Here is a 24,361-nt window from a genome sequence, read left to right on the forward strand (position 1 = left end):
GGGGGGGGGGGGGGGGGGGGGGGGGGGGGGCTATTCCACGACGGGCACGAACGACGACGTATAGAATATATTATCCGTTTCCGCATGACTTGTAAGGTTGTAAGACAGATTCTGTTCTGTCAAATTTATTATTTTTAATTTATTTTTGGTAAAATAAAAAGAATATAAAATGTCAAAAGTGTTGGCTTTAGAACAAGAATTGAATATGTTGAAATGGAGACAAAAATTTCTACCCACTCGGAGATTAAACAGAATCTTTAATATTGTTAGGTTTCTTTCCTTAAAACATTTTGTTTTTTTTCTTAATTTTTTAAATTAAGTTTGTTTTTTTCTTCATTTTTTTTTTACAAAAGATTTAAAAATTTAAAAACATTTTCTTAATTTTTAAATTTAAATTTAATTTTTTTTAATTAATAGAAATAGACCACAAGTAAAATAATTTTACTAATAAAAATTTAAATGGTTATTAAACGAACCTTAGAGGTAAAGATGTCCAATTAACTCCTGAGGTCGAGTCTCGTGAAAACCGAATAAATAGAGGAAGAAATAGGAAGAGAAAATTTTCTCTATTAACTAAATAAAGTTCGAGATGTCTCCATCTCTATCCCTAACTTTGTCTCACTTTATTTATTTATATATATATATATGAAATATTATTAGATTTTAAAGGTGTATTATAATTTTTTTAATTAAAAAAAATATATTTATTATTATTATTTTTTTTTTTGAAAAATTCAATCTTGGCCAATTACCGTAGGAAATCATATCTGATTATTACAAAAATAAATAATAAATTTCCAAAGAATAATAATTGAAATAGGAGTAAGTGACCAACAAGAAAGAACTCTCCGTCTGTAAATATCTCTTCTAACTTGTAAATATCTCTTCTAATTAGATTCTTTTTTTTGTTTCGACCTTAAAAAAAAAAAAAAAAATCTCTCCAATGTTTTCTTTTGGTTTGTTCTCTTCCCACCCAAAGGGAAAGACGGAATAATCTTATCAGTTACACAAATTTATAATTACTTTAATAAATTAAAGATTTACAAAATTAATATAATTTATTTAAATTCGAATTTCTTTTACCAACCCTATATCACTAGAATTTATATTTATTCTCTATAGATATTTAAATGATTTAGTGTATATGATTTTATTAGACCATTTTTTTTTAATGTTTAATAGAATTATTTTTTAAAATTATAATATATATAACATGACAAGAATAATTATAATATTTGCTAACAGTGTGTTTGGGCTGATATAAATGATATTAAAGTCAGTCGCGGGATAGTGCAAGACACGGAATAGGTAGATTTGAGCCATTACAAAAGGTATCTGAAACGACCCAGATCCACCACTAGCAAATATTGTCCTCTCTGGGCTTTCCCTTTCGAGCTTCTTCTCAAGGCTTTAAAACGCGTCTGCTAGGGGAAGGTTTTCACACCCTTTTATAAATGGTGGTTTGTTCTCCTCCCAACTAATGTGGGACATCACAATCCACCCCCTCAGGGCCCAGCGTTCGTTGGCACTCATTCCTTTCTGCAATCGATGTGGAACCACCACCAAATCCACCCCCCTTTGGGGTCCAACGTCCTTACTGGCACACCACCTCATGTCTACCCACCTTCGGGGAACAACGAGAAGGCTGACACATCGTTCAGTGTCTGACTCTGATTGTGATGTCCCATATTGGTTAGGGAGGAGAACAAACCACAATTTATAAGGGTGTGGAAACCTTTCCCCAGCAGACGCGTTTTCAAAGGTTTGAGGGGAAGTCCGAAAGGAAAAGTCCAATGAGGACAATATCTGTTGGCGGTGGATCTGGGTTGTTACAGTTTCAAAGCTAGACACCAAACAGTATGTTAGTGAGGACGCTGGGCCTCCAAAAGGGTAGATTGCAAGATCCCACGTTTCCCAGGCATTCCTTATAAGTGGATCGAAATTAACTTGCGGTCCATGATAATAAATGAAAATGAAAGGCGAAGGTGGAGCAACCTTGGTTCATTGAACCAGGACACTTGGGGACATTGATAGCGAATCACTCTTATTGTCATCTCCTCTCCGCCCAATCTTCATTGCCTCATCCGCTTCATTACGTGGCCTAAGTTTAATATTCCCCCAAAGTGAGTGGAAAGGAATAGATTATCGAATGACGTGGTATTTATCGCTCATGTTTAATCATCATAAGTGGATCGAATCATATGTTGATCTAAATCGAGTTAGATGTACACATTAGTTGGTCGACATTTATTTTGAGCTCAACCCACCTTGAAAATCAAGGGGAGGTAGGAGCCCATGCACGAGACAACAATGAAGACTAATGACAAATAAAGAGAGAGAATAACAACCGAATCATCAAATTTTCATCGACATATCGACAGTTTTACAGATTAGAAGTGTCAAATTTTTTATTTCGAGATATGGATTCAATAATAAATATATATATATATATATATCTATATATATATATATATATATATATATATTTTTTTTTTTTTAAGGAAAAAGGTTTTTATATATTATATTTAAACATAAAAACACTGTGTTTGAGTTGATTTTATGTTAATCAAGATATATTTATTTTTATTTATTTATTCAAAAAAAATATTTGTATTTAAGATTTAAATACTATTTTAGTCATCTACTTTTAACTTTAATTTATTATAATTATAATTTTGCACGTGAAAATATTCATTTTAATCTCTCTATTTTTAATTTATCTATTTTGGACTTTTTACTTTTGAAAAATTAACCCACTTTTTTTTTCTTTTTTTTAATTTCATTTCTTTCTATTATAATTTTGGCTTTAAAAATGAAAAAATGAAAAAATGAAAAAAAAAAAAGAATTTAAAATTTAAAATTCAGTTCGTGCAGTGGGAAAGTGCGCGTTATGAACCCATGGAGAATGGGGCACTTATGCGTTCTTCTATTTTAGCGCGAAGATTGTGCATCGAAGCGAGCGAGTGGGCAATGCTGAAGGTTCTGGCTCCTTCACTTCATCTGAAATTGGTAAGGTGAACAACTCTCTCTCTCTACTGAAAAGATCTTCCGCATTGCAGCATAACGCTTATTCATTCGATTTATCTTGCAATTTCGATTACTTTCCATCTTTCCACACACTCTTTTCTGTTCTACTTTGATTCACTTCTAAATTCCTCGGATAGACGAAGAAAATCGAGATTACAAACGTTTAATCTTGCTGTAATCCTTCGATTCTTCATATATTTGTCGGCGAATCAACACCGTTTCGATTTCATCTCACATTTTCCGGTTTCTATTACGGAATGGCGTTTGATTTTCCGTTGTCAGATGTTGCATTATAGGTAAAGGAATTTGGATTGAAATAGAGAGCTGAAGAATTTCTAAACTAAAAAACGAAGAAAATTTTAGTACGAAATGAAGGAGGAGGACGGCAAACGTGGAACGGAGGTTTCAGGTTCTCGTCGGACGCGGTCTCGTATAGCGCCGGATTGGACAGCGGCGGATTGCCTCGTTCTTGTTAATGTGATTGCAGCTGTGGAGGCCGATTGTTGGAAAGCTTTGTCTAGCTTTCAGAAATGGAAAATTGTTGCAGAGAACTGCACGTCTTTGGATGTGGCTCGGAACTCGAATCAGTGCAGGAGGAAGTGGGACTGTTTGCTGATTGAACATGATGTTATCAAGCAATGGGAGTTAGAGATGCCGGATGATGATTCGTATTGGTGTTTGGAAAGTGGAAGGAGAAAGGAATTGGGACTTCCTGATAACTTTGACGAGGAGGTGTTCAAAGCAATTGATAATGTTGTATCGATGAGGGCGAATCAGTCGGATACGGAGCCTGATAGCGATCCTGAGGCTGCGGTTGAGAAGGTAGATGAAGCTGCAGAGCCTGGTATGGTTCTTTGTTTCCTAGAGTGCTTATTGATCACATTTCTATGGTATCAAGTTTTCATGTGAATTTGTACACTTTTAGAGTTCCTTTGAATACACTTGATACCATCATTTTTTGCTTCACTTAATGACTTAAAAGCCTTTGTTTCCTGGCCTTGGGCGAGCAAGGCATTCCCTGAGATTAGCGGAATGGGGCATGAACATAATTGCAAGGACTAGCCTTGATAGTTTGTTTATAAGAAAGTAGTTTTTTGCTTCTTGATCAGTAATGGAGGAAATGGAGGAAATTTTCTGTAACGATTCAAACCCACTGCTAGCTGATATTGTCCTTTTAGGGTTGGCTTTCCCTTTCGGGCTTTTCCTTTAAGGTTTCTAAAATGCATCTCTTAGGGAGAGATTTCCACACGCTGATAAAAAATGCTTCGTTCTCCTCTCCAACCGATGTGAGATCTCACAATCCACCTCCCTTCGAGACCCAACGTCCTCACTGACACTCTTTGTTCTCCTCCCCAACCGATGTGAGATCTCACAATCTACCTCCTTCGGGGCCCAGCGTCCTCGCTGACATTTGTTCCCTTCTCCCATCTACCTCCTTGAGTAGCCATTTCAGGATCTAGATCTTTTTGGTTCTTTTAATTCATTCGGTGAATTTTGAACTTAGTGGTCTGCTAACTTATATCATTACAAGGCCTGATGAGACAGGATTGCCTTTTAGAGTTCTTTTGACAGCCTAATTTTTTTTTCATGGAGATGAAATACAGCTGTAACTGCATTTTCCTACGGCTTATTTGTGAAATGTGGTTAAAGAGTGAGATGGATCTTATAATTCCTGTCTTCAAATTCCTTCAATAATATTGGTTTGTTCTTCTTTCTGGCTTTGTCATGTTAGGCCCTAAAAGGCAAAGACGTTGTTCAATGTCTACAAGAAATCAATCTCTTGAGAAATCTGTAAAATGTGAAGAAGAAGACGAAGAACCTCAGGTGAGCTCTCCGGAAGTAGAGCGTCGTGGATGCTACATCAAAAGCCATGGAGAAAAGGCGACCGATAGCACCGAACCCGAAGAGCAAACGATGGCGAAGAAATTGCTTGAAACTGCAGAAAAAGTTCAAGCAATTGTGTCTGAGAATGCAGAATATGCAACGTCCGACGAAAAAAACGACAACTACAACGTCCGAACTAATTCCATTAGGCATCAAGGGAGCAAGCTTATCAAATGTCTTGAAGATTTTCTCAACACCATTAATGATCTCCATAGCCTGCTCGAAGATCAAGAGTAACTCTCATTTTCCATTTCGCTGTTCGTTAAGTCACCAAGTAAGAGATATTCTTCAATGTCTTCCTCAACTCCTTGTGTAAATGGCTGTTTAAATCCATTTTGTTTGAGTTCTTCTCGCAGGTGAACTCATCGGAGTTTTGAATCTTCCCATCTCTCGTCCTACAGACAAAATTCCAAGCTGACCATTCGAGCAACAACAGCAAAAGGTTGCCGACATTTTCCAGGTTTCGAATGTTTATTTTTGCATCCTCTTCTCTCTTTTATCATATTTTTTTCTATTGAGTTAGAATTTATTTATTTATTTAATTATTAATTTTCTAAAACTATATTTTTAAGATTACGTAAAAGAATTTGTCGAAAATTCACTTTACTATATTCTTTAAACGTGTTTTTATTATTATTTATTTTCAAGTTTTTTTTGGTCAATTTTTTTTTTGGTCAATCCAATCTGATTAGGTTGGAGTTGATGAGGCTCTTTCAATTTTTTGTTTTTAATAAAAAAAATAAAATGTTCTATATTTTTTTTTTTAAATATTGAATTAAGTTTTATAACTCAATTTTAATATTATTTTAAAATAATAATTTCAATGACTTAAATTTTTCTAAGGGTTGTTTGAGAATTAATAATAATAATAATAATTTCAATGACTTATATATATGTATATATAATTGTATTATAAACAACAAAAGTATTTTTTTAATTAACAATAAATTTAAGTTGGTTCGGTTTGAATCAAACAGATTTTATTGAAACCTATGAACCAAAACCATTTATAATATTTTCATTTATTTGAATTCAATTCAATTTAAATAATTAAAAATGATCTTTATGTAATATTTTATAATTTAAAATTTTAGCAGTTTCTTAATCATTAATTACAAATCTGATTATTCATAAAGCTGATATCTGGCAAATTTTCAAAATAATTTTTATTTCATTGTATTCTTTAAATCTTGGTTTGGCCAAACAAAACATCTTTAAGCAAATTCAATCCTCATTTTCTCATTGGTAAAAGTTTGAAAGCAACTAGAAGACTTGTATTGAAAAATCTTTGAAAATATATAAATTTTTTAAAAATAACTAATTTTTTAAATATAAAATTTTATTAGTTGAATAACCAAACAACTTGCTTAGACCACCTCTCGGACATTGCTTCACAACAGGAAAGAAGTAAGCTACGTCTGAGTTAAATTTGGAGATGAATGTCTTCTTTCGTTTCTCTGACGGTGAAGTAAGACTAAGCTTATAAGTTTATTATCCTAGGTCGGAACAAGTTATAGGATAGGATTCTCTTTTTTACGTTTTCATGTCCCTCTCGTGTGGCGACATGGGGCGAGAAAAAAAAGGAAAGAGAGGGACAAGTTTCTCTTTTTTAGTATAATGGGCTTCGGGTGGAATACTCGTATTAGATACAAAATTTAAAGAACACAAAATTAAAGAATTAAAAAAAAAAAGCTTTTGTTAAACTCTCAGGTTCTCTCTTCCTCCAACAAGAAAAAGTGTCAAAAATAGTCAAAGGTCGAAATAGATGGAGGCAACGGTTACAGTTTGAAAGAATCAAATAAAACGAAAATAACTATAAATAAGAACCAGAAAATGAGAGAAGGGAGAGAGAAAGGGATATGAAGGTTGTTTGAATCCTTGTTCTAGAGAGAGAAAAAGAAAAAGAAAAAAAGAAAAAGAAAAAAGGGGGGGAAAATGTGGTTACCAAGATACAGCTTAGACAGAAAAGAGAGATTGAATGTGAATGGATTTGTGGCGGTGGCCATTGACAAAGACAAAGGCAGCCAAGGGGCTCTCAAATGGGCAATTGATCATTTGCTTCGCAGAGGCCAAACTGTTTTCCTCGTTCATGTCAAACTCAGATCCCCTTCTAATTCTTCCCTAAGTAAGTACTCTCTCTCTCTCTCTCTCAACTGTTTTATTTTTCATATCACAATTTTAGCTTCCATTAGGTTCGAAAGCTAGACCCGCTTCATTACGATTTTGTTTTAGATTCTCTATTCTTCGGAAATTTCATTTTTCATATTTTTTTAAGAAGCAATGAGAGGTGTATACGGGTTGGATTGGGTTAATCTCATTGGTTTGTAAACATTAACCCCGAACCAAGTTTGTTTTTTGCAAAAGTTTAACTTAACCCAAATCAAAAATAAAAAGCCTAACCAAACCCAACTTTTATAGTTTGAGTATGAATTTAGTAGTCCCGGTTGGTCGGATTATTGAGTCATTTTTAGGTTAGATATGAGAAAGAACATTTTACTATTAGGACGTATGTCTTAATGAGTCGAATAAAAACTTTATTCATCAACGAATGATGAGAATATTTTGTTGAATTTAATCTTTCCAAAGTTTCTTTCTATTTCATCTCTTATGTATCAATTTCTTTTAAGTTAAGCCTTTATCGTAAGTGAATATGAGGTTTACATTCATCTAATACTTAAAACAGAACAAAACATTTCATCGACAACGCAAGGTCGATTTGGTGCGGTGACTCACCTAACCCAAAATTATTTGTTTTTATAAAAGATTTTACTTTGAATTCCCTTTGAGAAAAAAAAACATAATTTTAGTATATTTTTTGATTTTGCTCTCTAGAATGCTCATTTTCTATTAAATTTTATATTCTATATATATATATGTATATAATGATGAAGCTCTTTTTGGATGCAGAGATGAAATCTGACCCCGAAGCTGGCGTTAGAGAATTATTCCTTCCTTTTCGTTGCTTTTGTACTCGAAAAGATGTAAGCTTTATTTATTTTATTTTATTTAATTGAAGATTCAATTTTTATCTATTATTTATTATAATAATAATAAATATTTTCTGAGTTTCAGATTCAATGCAAAGATGTTGTGTTGGAAGATACAGACATAGCTAAGGCCTTAACTGAGTATGCTGCAAATACAGCCATAGAGAACATTGTTGTGGGAGCTTCATCAAAATCTGGCTTTTTAAGGTATGTTTCTTTTCTTTTCTTTTCTTATTAGGTCAACATGTTCGAGAATCTTGATGATCCAAAAAACTCGACATGAATATTAAACTCGAACAATTGGATCGACTTGATAGGGTTTACCCATGACCATGACGTTTTTCTCTTGGAGAATGTTTAATCATTTAGTGAACATACTAAACAAGTGTTTGAAAATCTGATGACCCAAAAAACTCGATCAATCCAATCTAAACCATAAGTATTAGACTCAAGGTTGAGTTGAAAATGACTTTTTTAACCTAACCCATGAACAATTTACTATCTATTTTTCTCTCGGAGAAGATGTAATCATTATGTTTTTAGATATACATATTGAGATATTCCACATTGGTTGGGGAGGAGAACGAAAAACCCTTTATAAGGGTGTAGAAACCTTTCCCTAACAGACGTGTTTTAAAGCCTCGAGGGGAAGCCCGAAAGGGAAAGCCCAAAGAGGACAATATTTGCTAGCGGTGGACTTGGGCCGTTACAAATGACACTGGACTATGTGCCAACGAGGAGGTTGTTCCTCGAAGGGGGTGGACACGAGCCGGTGTGCCAATAAGAACACTGGGCCCGAAGGGGGGGTGGATTTGGTGGTGGTTCCACATCGATTGGAGAAACGAACGAGTGTCAGCGAGGACGCTGGGCCCTGAAGGGGGGGTGGATTGTGATATCCCACATTGGTTGGGGAGGAGAACGAAACACCCTTTATAAGGGTGTGGAAACCTTGAGAGGAAGCCCAAAAAGGACAATATCTGCAACCCATATGTTTGGGTCGTTACACATATTAAGTGTTCAACTTGAAAAACTCGATCAGTGCAACTCAAAAGCTATGAGTATCAAACCCGAACAGTTCGTTAAGTTGAAAAGGTCGTTTTTATGGCATATTATGTATGAAGAAAGCATTGAAGTTTCTTGTAGATATCATTAACTTGATACAAGCTTCTTATGAAGCAGATTCAAGGCAACTGATGTTCCTGGCAATGTCTCAAAAGGAGCACCAGATTTTTGCAATGTGTTTGTCATTTCTAAAGGCAAAATTCAATCGATGCGTTCGGCATCTCGTCCCGCTCCGGTCGTGAATCCTCTACGGTCGCAATTAGTGCAACAAAGCAGCACAAAATCCATCAGCTCCGACTACCAATTTCCTCAGACTACATCTGCAAGAGGTTAACTTCTTTCAAACCAGTTTCCTTTTACCTTATATGCTTGTTGGTTGTCCCAATATTCTCCATGAAACTAACGTTGAATTTGTTAGCAGCCTCTTTGGATAAACGTCCCTTTGTTCTGCCACGTAGATCGCAGGATGAGGCGGATTTCATGAGGTGAGAGTGACCCTATACATCGTTCAAATAGACGTTAAAACTTAAGTTGTTAACTTAGTAACCTTTATAAGGGTGTGGAAACCTCTCCCTAGCAGACGCGTTTTAAAAACTTTGAGGGAAAGCCCGAAAGGGAAAGCCCAAAGAGGATAATATCTGCGAGTGGTGGGCCTGAGCTGTTACAAATGGTATCAGAGCTAGACACTGGGTGATGTGCCAGCAAGGACGCTGGACCACGAAAGGAGGTGGGTTTGGTGGGGTCCCACATCGATTGGAGAAAGGAACGAGTGCCAGCGATGACCCTGGACCCTGAAAGGGGGTGGATTGTGATGTCCCACATCGGTTGGGGAGGAGAACGAAACACCCTTTATAAGGGTGTGGAAACCTCTCCCTAGAAGCCGCGTTTTAAAAACCTTGAGGGAAAGCCCAAAGAGGACAATATCTGCTTGCGGTGGGCCTAGGCTGTTACATTCTTACTTTGTTAGGCATACTTTGTCTTTGTTAGGCATACTGATGAGCAAAACGTCGTTGAAATCAGGTCACCCTTCACAAGGAAAGGATACAATTACAAACCGTCGTATGGAGATTCGTCTTTTCAAGAATCAGATATATCGTATGTTAGCTCAGGAAGACCGAGCATTGATCGTATATTTCCTTCAGTTTATGACAGCCTAGATATGGGAGGAAGAGCCACCCCACCACGGATGTCGAGTAGTACAGATCTTGACTTGACTCAGAGCTTCGAGTCTCTACCGATGGGACGGTTATCGATGGATATGAACTTCCCGTCCGAGTTCTCTTCGATCTCGCAAGATAGTGATAGATTGTCAATCTCATCACAGTCTTTGGTAAATTTTGAGCCACATTATTGCCTATGGTTCCATTCATTTGATGCAATAAAGCTTTGTTTTATATGCACTTTTATATGAACTTATATATGAACTTTTATATGAACTTATATATGAACTTTTATATGAACTTATATATGAACTTTTATATGATGGTGCAGGAAGATGTGGAGGCTGAGATGCGTAGGCTCAAGCTAGAACTCAAGCAAACCATGGAAATGTACAGCACAGCCTGCAAGGAAGCACTTACAGCAAAACAAAAGGTAAGACAAACCGATCGATTAACACGGATCGATATCGAGACCAGCTTTCGATGGCTGTTTCATGATATCTATGTTTCGAGATGCAGGCGGTCGAGCTGCAACGCTGGAAATTAGAAGAAGAACAAAGAATAGAAGAGGCGAGATTGGCCGGGGAAGCTGCATTGGCGCTGGCCGAACAGGAGAAGGCGAAGTCGAAAGCAGCCATCGAGGCAGCAGAGGCAGCTAGGAGGATAGCAGAATTGGAAGCACAGAAAAGAATGAAGGCTGAAATGAAAGCTCACAAAGAAGCTGAAGAAAAGAAAAGGGCTATTGATGCATTGTCACAAAACGATATCAGGTATAGAAAGTATACGATCGAGGAGATCGAAGAGGCAACGGAATTCTTTGCTGAATCTCGTAAGATCGGAGAAGGCGGTTATGGTCCAGTTTACAAGTGTGATCTTGATCATACTCCTGTTGCCATTAAGGTTTTACGTCCCGATGCAACTCAAGGACGATCGCAGTTTAAACAAGAGGTATGTTACCGAATAACTTCCATGTTTTAGAACGTCTAAGAGGTCTCATAACTTTATCTAATATAACGATTCATAGGTAGAAGTACTTAGCTGTATACGCCATCCAAACATGGTGCTCCTCCTCGGAGCGTGCCCCGAGTACGGCTGCTTGGTCTACGAGTTCATGGCTAATGGGAGCTTAGAAGATCGACTTCTACAACGAGGAAACACGCCTCCACTTTCGTGGCAGCTCAGGTTTCAAATTGCAGGTGAAATTGGAACAGCATTGTTGTTCCTACACCAAACAAAGCCAGAGCCACTCGTGCATCGTGATCTCAAACCAGCTAATATTTTGCTCGATCGTAACTTTGTTAGTAAGATTAGTGACGTCGGCTTAGCCAGACTCGTACCTCCATCGGTTGCGGATAACGTAACACAGTACCGAATGACATCGACTGCTGGAACATTTTGCTACATTGATCCCGAGTATCAGCAGACAGGCATGCTTGGCGTGAAATCAGACATATACTCATTAGGCATCATGTTTCTCCAGCTGATAACTTCTCGGCCGCCAATGGGATTGACTCACCATGTTGAACGAGCGATCGAGAATGATATGTTTGCAAATATTCTCGATCCAGCCGTTACCGATTGGCCTGTCGAAGAAGCGTTGTCGTTCGCCAAGATGTCGCTCAAGTGTGCCGAGTTAAGACGTAAAGATAGGCCTGATCTTGGAAAGGAAATCCTTCCGGAGCTTAACAGGTTGAGAACTATTGCAGAAGATTATATACACCCAACACTGATGGGAGACATAAGCCCCACTCGCAGCAGCAGCCAAGTTTCTCTACCGTTGGTGAGTTTATCATTGCCTTTATCTTTTACTTCCATGAGCAAAACATTTTCTTCTGATTCAAGAAACTACTTTTAACCTTATTTTCCTCTACTTTTGAAGTACTTTCTGAACAAATACTAACCAAAAACGTTCCACAATTTGAGTATGCTTGTAAGGGCCCAAACTCACCGCTAGCAGATATTATATCTTCTTTGGACTTTCCATTCTGAGATTCCTCTCAAGGTTTTTAAAATACGTTTGTTAGGGAGAGGTTTCCACACCCTTTTCGTTCTCCTTTCTAACCGATGTGGGATCTCACAATAATGGTATAAGAGCTAGACACTGAGCGGTGTGCCAGCGAGGACGCTGAGCCCCGAAGGAGGGCGGTTGATTGGAGAGAAGAACGAGTGTTAGCGAGGATGCTGGGCCTCGAAGGGGGTGGATTGTGAGCATCTTCGAAGGAGGTGGCTTGTGAGCGTCCTCGAAGAGAGTGGATTGTGAGATCTCACATTGGTTGGAGAGAGGAACGAAACATTCTTTGCAAGGGTGTGGAAACCTTTCTCAAAAACCTTGAAGGAGATAAGTCCTTTCACGAGAGGGAAAGCCCACAAAAGACAATATCTACTAGTGATAGACTCGGGCTATTACAATGCTCTTACAAACATACTCTTACCCGACCTCAAAAATTAAATTTTTTTCTATCATTAACACTTTAACACGACGACGATCTTACCGCAGGGAATGATGAGTTCATCTCCGCAATCATACAACAGCTCGAGAAATCCATCAACGGCTGCTGCATCAACGGCTGCTGTTTGATTGGTAGGAAAGATAAACAAGGGGCAGTTTTTTTTCTTTTTTCTTTTTTTTTTTGAATGTTACAGTGAGGGCAGAAAGCCAATTTGTATATAAATTGAAGACCATATTTGTTCGTTGTTCATCATTTGCTCAAGTGATGAACAAGCAAATGATGAACAAATTCTCTATCCTTTAGTATCCCATTCTTTACAATTTACTTGATTGTATATTAGAGAAGCAAGAGAGGGGCCAGTGATAGAGATCTATGTATATAATCCCATTCTTTTATAATTTATTTGATTGTATATACAAACTTCAATATTTTAAAAGCATCAAAATCATTTTTCTATTTTACATTAAAAACATATTTGAGTGTAATTTTAAAATGGTCAAAATTAATTCAATTTTGATTCTACACTTTTAAATATAATTTACTATCAAATTAATTTTAAATCATTAAACAATTATGCATATCTTAGAGTTGTTTCAAAGATCGCAAAAACGATTTTAACCATTTCAAAGTTTACATAGTTGTCGAGATCATCTAATGGATCTTCTTACATGAATAAATCCAGACTAATTTAAAATAAATAATATAGGGAGAATGAACCTAAATTAACCATAAAGTTAACATCCTTACCCGATAGAAGCTTCAACGCTTTATCTAAATCGATGTCACTCGGCTTCAAATTCTGTCAAAATAACAAACGTTTTAAGATACTTGAATCTTCACCTTCTGTTTGAACTAAAAAATGCAAATTAATTTTAACCGGTTAGAGTACATATATATATATCTGGATCGTGATGATCGCAAACAAACTTCCAGCCAATATGAATCAAGAGAACCCCTAAAGAACCGAAGAAAGAGCATAATGGCATCCAAGAAAACCATGCCCACAGAAAGAAGACCAATGAGAGAACAAGGCATCAATCAAGTAAAATAAGACCTAGAGTATCGTTATCCTAGCCTAATGGTTGTAGGTTCGGATTTTCAAGAAAAGAGATAATTTCTTTTCTTTTTGTGATCAATGATTAATGCATTGTGTTCAAATAACGTTCGATGTCGAGTTAAAAGAACTTAGGAAGGGAAGCCATCGTGTGCCGATGTCTAACGGTGAATCCAGCTTTTGCAATCTTTAGTATCACTGGTTGACCATCCTTTGGATGATGTCCCTGTCAAGAAGTGCTCAACAAAATTGAGTCCAATTTATTGGGGAAAAAAGTCATAATCATACATCAGAGAATGTGAATATACCTCAAGTGTAATAGAGTCCACGTCCTTGATCTGAAAGAACAAAGGTGCAGTTTTAAATGAAGATTCATCACTTAAAAAATTACAGATACATTTATCACGTAGAGAGATTCAATCATTCATGTTTGACAGTTGATATAATTTTTTTTTTTTCTTATCAGAAATGGAAGAACACAAGTCTCAATTTAGTATCATAAGAGCCTGGTTCTTCAGTTGCTACATGGAATCAAACAAATCTAATCTAAGGAAAAACAGTAACTGACACAAAATTGAAAGAACATTTATCCATTTTGTGCTAAAGAACAGACAGTTGAAGATTATTGGGAGTGAGTCCCACATTGGTTAATTTAGTGGAAGATCATGGGTTTATAAGTAAGGAATACTGATTCCATTGGTATGAGGCCTTTTGGGAAGTCCAAAGCAGAGCCATGAGAGCTTATGTTCAAAGTGGAACAATATCATACCATTGTGGAGAGTCGTGATTCCTAATACAGACAACCAATTCCAATAATTTTCACATGTATTAAGAAAAATAGCTTTTGCAAAATGGAATTTTAAAGGCAAGTTGTGGCAAACAAAGAACTTTCTCCGTCTAAATTATAAAATACAGAAGCTAATCCTTATGGGTGCAAAAGGAGGCTTATCTAAATTATAAAATACAGAAGCTAATCCTTATGGGTGCAAAAGGAGGCTTATACATGGAGTAGGTCCCGTATCCTATTTGTGATACGCCTATGAACCTGGAAGCAATGCAAAAGAAGTGTAACACTTGTAGAAAAATATCGTTCGAGGCTTGTAAGCTTCGCCATAGGTTTCAAGGTGCTATATGAATACAATAATCTTTGAAAATAAATTTAAAGATCAAGAAGCTGAGTTATTTCGACATATCTAATGGAATTTCTCTCTCTATTTCTGATGTGTGGTGTGTCTAAACCTAACAACTAAGATATATGAGCGAAAAGATTACGCAAGGTTAGATTCTGATACATTCAGAGACAAAAAGGTCACATTCAAATTCAAAACTTTAAAAAGAAACCGTAAGTGCAGTTTCAATAGGTCTCGAACGAGGAAGAAAAGAAAAACCTCAGGAGAAATTTCCTTGAGCAATAAAAATTGCATGAAGTAAACCCTGATCAAACACAATGAGTACATCAGATTGGAAGTTTTCAGATATTCCAGAAAAAGTCTGTCTTACATCTGTGTCAACGGAAAAGAAAACTTCATACCTGGGAAGCAGAGGCTCTTTTGGGTAAGTATCCTTTCCTGTCCTCACCGAGTTGCACGTAAAATCCATATGGACCACTTTTCAAAAGAACCTGAAAGAAAACATTCTAGTAATTAACAAAATCATATAGAACAAAAACTTAGTAGAGCAGTCAGCTTCATATGCTTATATAGATTTCAGCAGCAAGCAAAACGTCGAAACCTTTTCGTTGGAAACTGGATGAAGACCAAGGAATTTTGGCTCTTCTATACTGTTGTTATCTTGAGGAGCAACTTCTTCATCCTCGCCATATAATGTTTTTGCAATATACCTGATGACAAGAAGAAAGTTGAGTACCATTCAGTGTCTTTCGACAAGGAATACATTGCTTGGTTGAAGAACAACTCATCCAAACTACGTTATTCCTTTTCAAACTCACTTACATCTTGGGTGTTGAAAGTACCTGTCTCATTCTTAAAATTAAAAAGTATAAATAAATAAAAAATCAAAGAACCAAATAAATCGAAGTTCAGCAGATATTGAAGAATAAATGTTGAGATTTCCATACTTCTTCTTTTGTAAATAAGGAAACCAAACTTTCATTGGGGCCAACACCAAAAAGACAAGCATTTTCTAGTATTTGTTCAGGACTTCTGTTTTTGGATGTCGGCATGGCTATCAGAGGCCCAAAACTCTCGGATGATTTAAGTGACTGTTTATTCAGATTTCTATATTTATCTGCACAAGATGTTGATTCCTAAGAGAAAAGCAAGCAAAATACTTTTCCATACCTTGGACATGTTCTGCAACTATCAGGAAGAAAAGAAAATAAGAAGTCCCCAAATTTCTTCTCTAACATTGTTTGCTGCATCTTGCTGAAGTGTAGATGTTATATATGGCATCGGAGGGTTTCTCCGCACTTTATTCTTTTTAGAGCTAAGCACTTGAAAACTGACGGATTTTAGTGCAGCTTCTATATTATTTGCCTCCGTGTTGGAGCTAATTGCAAACTGATTTAACTTCTTAGAACCAAAATGGGTCAAATGTGCAGGGACTGGACAATCTTCAACTGAAGAACAAGGATCTTTTTGGTTGAATTCAATCGCAACAGTCCAATATTCTTGTGGTTGGAATTCACCAATTTCCATTTCTCTATCGCATATCAGTGCGAGTGCCGCTGATTGAACACGCCCAGCTGATTGGCATCCTGGTAATTTCCTCCATAATAATGGTGAAATATTAAAGCCAATCAAATAATCTAAAGCACGTCGTGCAAGGTAAAGCTTGAACCAAGTTTGCATCAATTCCTCTAGGAGATTGCAGGGCACTCTTGATCGAAGCCTCAGTTATTTCATGGAAAACAACCCTTGCAATGCTAATACGTTCGTGTAGGGCATCCTGCTGCTGTAACATCTCGATTATATGCCAAGCAATAGCCTCACCTTCACGATCCGGATCAGATGCAAGAATAAGGTTCTCTGCTCTGAGGAATAATACAAAGCAAAAGAAAATTCAAATTAAACCTGAAGGAATTGTAAGTATGAGAAAAGAAGGCATAGTAGACATCACCAACTAAATGTGTGTGCAAACTTAATGATCATTATCAAGCTCGCAAGCAGGCCAAGCTAAGAACAAAAGACAGAAACATACCCATTTAAGGAAACTTTTATGCTCTTGAGATGAGTCCAGGCAGGAGATGGAACCCACCCACACCATACTGATAGAACCAAAATGGGTCAAATGGGAGAGTACTCATTCCATTTCTTCCGTATTTAGCATTTTTATCATCAGTTTCGTTCCCTGCTTCTGTAGAATGAGAAAAGAACTTCTTTCCAAAAGCTCCAATTAGTAGGAAGTTTAGGTGTGAAACTTGTTAGGAATCACGACTCTCTCTCATGGCTTTGCTTTGGGCCTCATAACAATAGTATTCCTCACTTATAAACCCATGATCTGGACTGATCTTACTGATCTTCCACTATCTTCCACTATCTTCCACTAAATTAACCAATGTGGGACTCACTCCTAGTAATCCCCATGATCTTCCACTAAATTAACCAATGTGGGATTGATCTTACTGATCTTCCACTATCTTCCACTAAATTAACCAATGTGGGACTCACTCCCAGTAATCCTCAATCCTCAACAATCCTCCCCTCGTAGTCCCCATGATCTTCCACTATCTTCCACTAAATTAACCAATGTGGGACTCACTCCCAGTAATCCTCAATCCTCAACAATCCTCCCCTCGTAATCCCCACGATCTTCCACTATCTTCCACTAAATTAACCAATATGGGACTCACTCCCAGTAATCCTCAATCTTCAACAATTCTCCCCTCGAACAAAGTACACCCTTTGATAAATGATCACTATGAAACCAAGAATTCTCTTTCTTTATCCCAATGTGGGACTCACTCCCAGTAATCCTCAATCCTCAACAATCCTCCCCTTGAACAAAGTACACCCTTTGATAAATGATCACTATGAGTCCCCGTAATCCTCAATCCTCAACAATCCTCCCCTTGAACAAGGTACACCCTTTGATAAATGATCACTATGAAACTAATCCTCAAACCTCAACAAAAAGATGGACAATCAAACCTATTTCTCGATTCAATAGAAGCCCAAAGAGATGAATAGGGTCCCAAATAACGAGAGATATGTAAAAAAACAGGTCCGTACGCGCTCGGATGACCCCTTCTCATAATTAGAATGTATATAACCTAACGGATGACCCCGATCACTATGAAACTAATCCTCAAACCTCAACAATCCTCCCCTCGAACAAAGTACACCCTTCGATAAATGATCACTATGAAACCAAGAATTCTCTTTCTTTATCATCAATCAAATCACCATACTTTGTTCGACACTTTAGTCACTTTTGACTACACCTTCGAGGCTCGACTCCTTTCTGGAGAACTGAACATGCTCGGATACTATGTTAGGAATCACGGATCCCCACAATGGTATGATATTGTCCACTTTGAGCATAAGCTCTCATGGCTTTGCTCTGGGCTTCCCCAAAAGGCCTCATACCAATGGAGATAGTATTCCTCACTTATAAACCCATGATCTTCCACTAAATTAACCAATGTGGGACTCACTCCCAATAATCCTCAATCCTCAATCCTCAATAAAACTGCCATTTAAAAACGGTCTGTTGGAAGCATTTGATAATGCAACAGAATGAGGAAATCCCACTGTCAAGCGGGATATAGAGTGAAAACATAATTTGGCCCAGCACATGTATGATACTGCCCAGCCTTTGCACGTTTAGTCTTGATAGAAAATGTTGCTCCATCTTTTCTAAAAACAAACTGATAACATCTGGCGTAATTACAAGCAGGGGTAAAAGATAAAGCAGGTATGCATTTGCTAGTATAAATTTGAAGCGTCCTGCTCTGCAACTGTAACACGAGCACCAAAAAAAATAACACATTGTCACCACCATAAGAGGATAAATTCACTGGGCCACTCCAAAATATTTAGCAAAAAAATAACAAGGAAATGGAATTAACCAAAATTGTCAAATGGCAGAAATTTCCATGCCGTTAAAATCTTCAAACATACAGGGGATTGCAACTCTTCCTATGTCTTCCCTAAGGAGACATTTATTGACCATTACCAGTTAAGTTTTTAAAATGTTCATACAATTCACTTCTAATATTTCCTGCAAGACAAACCCCTAAACGGGATTCTAAGAGTCTGAATGTTAAAAACTAAAAAAAAAACCATTCAAGCAGCAAAGAGAGATTGGTAGAAGAAATGTTATCAAACAGCTAACTGCCATGAAACCATAAATTCACTAGGTCACTCCAACGCACCAAAAAAAAAAAAAAAAAAAATACAACTGAGCGGAAGTAACCAAATGTCAAGCACCAGAAGTTTACATAGGCGTGTTAATAAAAATCCAAATGTATATGAAAATTGCAACTCTTCCAACGTTTCTTCTAGGAAGATTGTATTGACACTGTTATCACTTACGTTTCTAAGATGTTCATACTATTCGTCTTTAGTGTTTTCCGCGAGACAAATCTCTAATCAGAATGTACGAGAATGAATTAAATAATTCAAACAAAATAGATAGAGATTGGTAACCTACCACACTACCATCCGATAAATATATAAATTCGCTACACCACTCCAAAACCTTTAGAAAACGAACAAATGATAGAAAGTAACCAAAATGTCGAACACCAGAAGTTTGCTTGTTGCTAACAAAACTTCAAGCCAATATAAAACTGAAACTCTCCGCAACGCTAATCCTAGCCAAATATTATTGATCAATACTAAGTTCTCAGAATTTTCATAAAGTTCACTCTAATACAGTACTTGCTGCTAGACAGAGAATCGCAAGAGTACAAAATTTCTAAAAACACTTTAAAACTCCAGACAACACTACAGAAAGCAATCTATAGAATATGATAACCTTGGCCATGAAAGAACCGAGTCGTGAGGATGACACAGACGGAGCAGTTGAAAATACAGAGGAAGTAATGGCATCACTGGACGTAGTGGCCAAGAACAAGCTCCTCTGAAGCTGGCCCATTGCCTCAACAGTATCAATTGGCGGGCATGTTCGCTTCCAAGAACAGAGAGAGAACAAGAAAGATATGAACACAGTTTCAGAAGGAACCGATGAGACACAGAAAAGCCAATCTCGCGCCACCGAGGGTTGTCATTTTATTTCTCTCTTTTTTTCTTATCTTTTTTATTTTTATTATATATAATATTATTATATATTAATGTTGTTATTATTATTATTATTAATTAATTAATTATCTTACTCATTTTCATAATTAACTCATCTTAATTGAAATTTAAATACTAACAAGAGTATTTGCTAAGTAATGTTTTCGTAATTAACTTGTTTTGAAAAAATATGCTAATTTTAATTAAATATTGAAACATAAAAAAGGTAATCAAGATTCAAGAAATTAATATAATTTCCCCGGTTCCATTCCGGAGTCCGGACACGACGAATGCGTTTATTGCAGGTTCGCTTGTAGCCCTAAGGATCCGTTTAGTAGACCGGAGATTACAGCGGCGACCGACGATTGACCTCGCCGGAGCCATCGTGGAACTGCAAGAACGGAGAGAGAGAAGGAAGGAAAGACCAAGAAAGAGTGTGAAGCCTGCTCGGAGGCTGGATTGAAAGACGACGCTGATGTTGTAGGTATGTTCTGGTACTTGAACATTTTTTAATTTTACTGGCGGTGATGAGTTGCTGAGATTATGATGATAAAGATAAAATGTTTTCTGGTTGTTTTTTGGTTCACATTGTTCTGTAAAAGCCGTGGGAAAGTACTGGAAGTTAAGCGGTTTATGTATGGTTTTGTTCGCTGACATGTTTTTCAAGGATTTTAGTTCAGAACTCTCAGGATTGAGTGAAATGTAGTTGGTTGATACTTACTTCCGATTTGGACTTGGCCGATGATATGAATGTGGCTGTGACATAATTTTAGTTGCTGATTGTTTGGAGGATGGTTAATGATCTGTTTCTTTGTCATATTTGTGCCTGTAGATCGAAGAATTTATCGAGATTTTTATCCAGTTGATAGTTCTTTGAGAATTCTGGATAGCTAATGGATCGACAGTCTCAAGATTATGCAGCTGCTTCTGCTCTGGCTTATGCCCAGCAGCAGAGACAGGCAAATAATCTGCAACAACAGCAGCCGTTCGGATTTCATGGCCAACATCAACAGTTTCCTCCATCTGTTCCGGGTCCTCCTTTCCTACCGCCACATCCTGCTATGCAACAGTTCCCTTACCACCACCCTAGGCAGCAGCAACCACCACTCCACCCACACCATCCGCCTCTTCCTCACCTTCTTCATCTTCAACAGCAGCAGCAGCAGCCACCACCAGCTTTTGCTCCTCACTTACCTCCTCCAATGGGTCCATCACCTTTCCATGTTCCCTATGATTCTGCTCCTCCACCATCAGTTCCACCTCCTTCGGACCCCGAGCTACAAAAACGGATTGATAAACTTGTGGAGTATATCATAAAGAATGGCCCTGAATTTGAATCCATGATACGTGAAAAGCAACAGGATAATCCAGCATATGGCTTCCTCTTTGGTGGGGAGGGGCAGAGTTACTATCGTTATAAGCTTTGGCTAATGACTCGCCCACATCTTTCACCCTTCAGTTCTCCCTTCTCATCTTCATCTATGCCCACGTTGCACCCTCTTCCAAATCCTATGACAAGTCCATCTCCGCTTAATGCTCCTCCATTGAATGCTTCTGCATCGATAATTGGGGTTCCTCAAATGCATCAAACTCCTTTTGCTTCTTTCTATGAGCAACAGCACCATCAACAGGCTTTTGGTGTGCCTGGTCGATCAGACTATGATCAACCTTCAAAATCTTTTAAAGGGCTTTCTGGACCTCTCCCTTCTGATGTTGCTTTGGAGCTAAACAATGTGCTTAGTAATCTCACTGGTTCTAAAGAATCGATTAAAAGTGCTAAAACTTGGTTCATGCAGCGGTCTCCTTTTGCTCCAGCTATGGCTGAGGCACTTAGAGATATGATATTTAACATTGATGATTCCGAGAAGCAACTTCATATTATATACCTTGTCAATGACATTCTTTTTGAGAGGTACACTATCACATGACTGCTTCCGTTATTGGTATTTGGAATTTATAGTTTATTGGTTTAGTGTCATTAGCATGCTGCAGTTAATGATTGTTGTTGAATACCATGTACTTTTCTGTATAAAAATAAAAATAAAAACATAATAATAATAATAAAAACTTGTCTAAACTAATAGTTCATTAAGTGAGTTATGAGATCCCACGTCGGTTGGAGAGGGGAATGAAGCATTCCTTATAAGGGTGTAGAAACCTTTCCCTATCAGACGCGTTTTAAAACCGTGAGGTTGATGGCGATATGTAATGAGCCAAAGTGGACAATATTTGCTAGTGGTGAGCTTGGGCTGTTACAAATAGTATAAAGCCACTAGCAAGAACGCTGGCCCCAAGGAGGGTGGATTGTGAGATCCCACATCAGTTGGAGAAGGGAACAAAGCATTCCTTACAAGGGCGTGGAAACCTCTCCGTATCAAACGCATTTTAAAATTGTGAGGCTAACGGCAATACGTAACGGGAAAAAGCGGACAATATCTGTTAACGGTTGCTTGGGCTTTTACACAAGGGAGGTTCTCTCTTATCTTGCTCCTTAGATATACTCACTTTGTCATGTTTTCCACTGCAATGGTTCTTGAATGACTAAGTTTAATATTAATGAATGTCTTCAAGGACGAGGAATAGAATGTTTGTTGTTAATTATTTGTATCATGCATACATTCAGTTGTAGAATTTTTGGTTCTGATAGAAGTTCTATTCAATATATTACTTTGGGTCGACTAACTAATCTGATAGCAGTACTACGACATAGTTATTCGAGGTGTATGAACTTCTTCTCCATTAATCTTTCGTCCTAATTTTGCAGCATGATGCGAAGAAACAATAAAAATGACCTTGACAACGAAGCTCTAGCTTTTAAACCAGTTGTAGGTTCCATGCTTGCAAGAGTATATCACAACCCTCAAATCAAGGAGGAAAGCCATTTGAAATTACAGAAGTTGGTACAGTTCTGGGCGTCCAAAGAGATTTATGATCAAGATACTATTAAGACACTTGAGGGTGAAATGATTAATGGAATACCAACTAAAACTTTGCCAGGGCATTCAAAAGAGCTGCCCTCTTCAGTTGATTCAGCTGCTGGTAGGCCCTTCTCTTTTATTTTCTGTGCATTCATGTCGTTTTCATTTGCAGACTGTTATAGTGAGAAAATAGGAAAAATGGGAATAATCTTTGTTAAACTTCTTGATGCCATGCAGGATTAGCACAACATACAAATAACCATGCCATGCACCAATGGCAACCTGACAGGCAAGGCACCATTCCGAGTTTTCCTGATCAAGAGCGCCCCGATAAGGCTGTCGCCTCGGGCCAAGTGCTGCCAAGACCTGTAACGCCGCAGCAATTTCTACCACCAACTGCTGCTTTCGTAAACTCCATTCCCTTGCCAACTTCTGTTCAACCACCAAACCAACATCCCAATGCCCAATCAATGCCACCACAGCCTGCTGCTGTGGGTGAAAAATTGCCTCCTTATCCTTTGTTCCCTCCTGGTCTTATTCCTGGAATGGTGAGAAAAATGCAGATTGGAAGTGGAGTCCCATACTCTCCCATGAGCCCTTTGGATATTCCAACTATTATTCCTCCACCCAATATATCTCCCTCTGAAGTTCTTGAGAAAGTGTCCAAGTTCTTCAAGGAGATTGGAGAGGTTAATCCCTCAGAAGGACCAATGAGCTCCGATTCCAAAGACGACGATTACGAATACGAGAGAGAACCAGCAGTACGTAAGGGTGGAGCTTGCATTCCTCCTCCTCCCAACCTTCATCAGGTTGACCCAGAGACAGGTGTGTATGCCGATGGAAGTGTAGATCGAAAAGGCATGGGAAGGTTAGGACTAGGGGCTACCGCCAATCCGAATGAGGATAGTCAATATGACGACGTTTATACTTCTTACAGGAAGCAAAGAAGTACGAATTACCACTCTTCTTTGAGTACTAGGGCCACAACAAAGTGAAAAGAAACTGTTCAGTTTATTACTAGGAGTAATCCTGTATAACATGCCAGCCCTTTTCTGTTTACAGAAGTTGCTGAATTTCAGATCGGAAATTTCACCGTTATTAGGTCATTATCATTGGGCAAGAATGTTCTTCTGAGCTGATTGACAGATATGCAACGAGAGTTGCTTTTTTAGATTGGTTTCTGTAGTATATTTGAATACACTTGGCTGACTCAATTATATTGCAAAATGTTCCTTAAAATAATTTGAATATCCTATTTTTTTTATAAATTAGTTTAGATAGAAGCAATGAATTCTAGGCATAATATTAAATTAAGATATTGATGGCTGTTGGTACTGGAAATATTAATCAATTTTTATAGGTATGTCTTTTTTTTTTTATGGATAAGTCAAAAAAAATGATAAATAACATTAATTATCGAAGATTTTAAAAATATATATCACATGTAGATGGGGTCCCTAACTTAAAATAACGAATCTATTGATAGATACAAACTATATCATAAGTTCGAGAGATTATTGTTGCATTTTTAACCTAATTTTGTCGTACCAAATCAACCATAAAAATAATTTATAATTTTAATATTTTAACTTTTATTTTTTTAGATTTGTATCTAT

General features: G+C 37.3%; 3 protein-coding genes and 1 pseudogene across 8 annotated transcripts; 3 read left to right on the forward strand and 1 right to left on the reverse strand.

Annotated features, from left to right (window-relative positions):
• The first annotated feature begins 2,936 nt into the window (after nt 1-2,936).
• LOC111446515 (trihelix transcription factor ASR3-like) lies at nt 2,937-6,496 on the forward strand. 4 transcript variants are annotated; one of them, XR_002711080.1, is made up of 5 exons: nt 2,937-3,009; nt 3,310-3,871; nt 4,760-5,185; nt 5,268-5,371; nt 6,283-6,496. XR_002711080.1 is itself a non-coding variant. In XM_023085356.1 (4 exons), the coding sequence occupies exons 2-3, from the start codon at nt 3,397-3,399 to the stop codon at nt 5,146-5,148; spliced, it is 864 nt and encodes a 287-aa protein (XP_022941124.1). In that variant the 5' UTR covers nt 2,938-3,014; nt 3,310-3,396; the 3' UTR covers nt 5,149-5,185; nt 5,268-5,424. The 4 variants fall into 4 exon arrangements, 1 of the variants encoding a protein (XP_022941124.1); XR_002711078.1 differs by having other exon boundaries at nt 2,938-3,014; XR_002711079.1 differs by having other exon boundaries at nt 2,944-3,014; nt 3,324-3,871.
• A 94-nt stretch (nt 6,497-6,590) lies between these two features.
• On the forward strand, nt 6,591-13,026 carry LOC111446783 (U-box domain-containing protein 52-like). 3 transcript variants are annotated; one of them, XM_023085733.1, is made up of 10 exons: nt 6,591-7,036; nt 7,819-7,892; nt 7,984-8,105; nt 9,075-9,289; nt 9,382-9,445; nt 9,981-10,290; nt 10,452-10,553; nt 10,640-11,068; nt 11,145-11,900; nt 12,618-13,026. In XM_023085733.1, exons 1-10 carry the CDS (start codon nt 6,847-6,849, stop codon nt 12,696-12,698), a joined length of 2,343 nt encoding a protein of 780 aa, XP_022941501.1. In that variant the 5' UTR covers nt 6,591-6,846; the 3' UTR covers nt 12,699-13,026. The 3 variants fall into 3 exon arrangements, with proteins under 3 accessions (XP_022941501.1, XP_022941502.1, XP_022941503.1); XM_023085734.1 differs by having other exon boundaries at nt 9,078-9,289; XM_023085735.1 differs by having other exon boundaries at nt 6,965-7,036; nt 7,803-7,892.
• Nucleotides 13,027-13,216: 190 nt separating this feature from the next.
• On the reverse strand, nt 13,217-19,807 carry LOC111446234 (annotated as a pseudogene).
• Nucleotides 19,808-20,091: 284 nt separating this feature from the next.
• LOC111446764 (calcium homeostasis endoplasmic reticulum protein-like) lies at nt 20,092-23,987 on the forward strand. The gene is made up of 4 exons (XM_023085708.1): nt 20,092-20,311; nt 20,660-21,739; nt 22,592-22,866; nt 22,983-23,987. The coding sequence occupies exons 2-4, from the start codon at nt 20,721-20,723 to the stop codon at nt 23,738-23,740; spliced, it is 2,052 nt and encodes a 683-aa protein (XP_022941476.1). The 5' UTR covers nt 20,092-20,311; nt 20,660-20,720; the 3' UTR covers nt 23,741-23,987.
• The last annotated feature ends 374 nt before the right edge of the window (nt 23,988-24,361 follow it).

The sequence above is a fragment of the Cucurbita moschata genome, unplaced genomic scaffold (assembly GCF_002738365.1).
Source record: "Cucurbita moschata cultivar Rifu unplaced genomic scaffold, Cmos_1.0 Cmo_Scf00008, whole genome shotgun sequence".
Classification (NCBI taxonomy): Eukaryota; Viridiplantae; Streptophyta; class Magnoliopsida; order Cucurbitales; family Cucurbitaceae; genus Cucurbita; species Cucurbita moschata.

What these genes read in the sequence shown, in the direction of transcription:
- LOC111446783 (XM_023085733.1), top strand. Translation starts at nt 6,847, where the DNA reads ATGTGGTTACCAAGATACAGCTTAGACAGAAAAGAGAGATTGAATGTG. An exon ending in GATGAGGCGGATTTCATGAG is followed by an intron (nt 9,446 to 9,980) that starts GTGAGAGTGACC and finishes CGTTGAAATCAG; the next exon opens with GTCACCCTTCACAAGGAAAG. An exon ending in CACTTACAGCAAAACAAAAG is followed by an intron (nt 10,554 to 10,639) that starts GTAAGACAAACC and finishes TTCGAGATGCAG; the next exon opens with GCGGTCGAGCTGCAACGCTG.
- LOC111446515 (XM_023085356.1), top strand. Translation starts at nt 3,397, where the DNA reads ATGAAGGAGGAGGACGGCAAACGTGGAACGGAGGTTTCAGGTTCTCGT. An exon ending in AGATGAAGCTGCAGAGCCTG is followed by an intron (nt 3,872 to 4,759) that starts GTATGGTTCTTT and finishes TTGTCATGTTAG; the next exon opens with GCCCTAAAAGGCAAAGACGT.
- LOC111446764 (XM_023085708.1), top strand. Translation starts at nt 20,721, where the DNA reads ATGGATCGACAGTCTCAAGATTATGCAGCTGCTTCTGCTCTGGCTTAT. An exon ending in AATGACATTCTTTTTGAGAG is followed by an intron (nt 21,740 to 22,591) that starts GTACACTATCAC and finishes CTAATTTTGCAG; the next exon opens with CATGATGCGAAGAAACAATA. An exon ending in TTCAGTTGATTCAGCTGCTG is followed by an intron (nt 22,867 to 22,982) that starts GTAGGCCCTTCT and finishes GATGCCATGCAG; the next exon opens with GATTAGCACAACATACAAAT.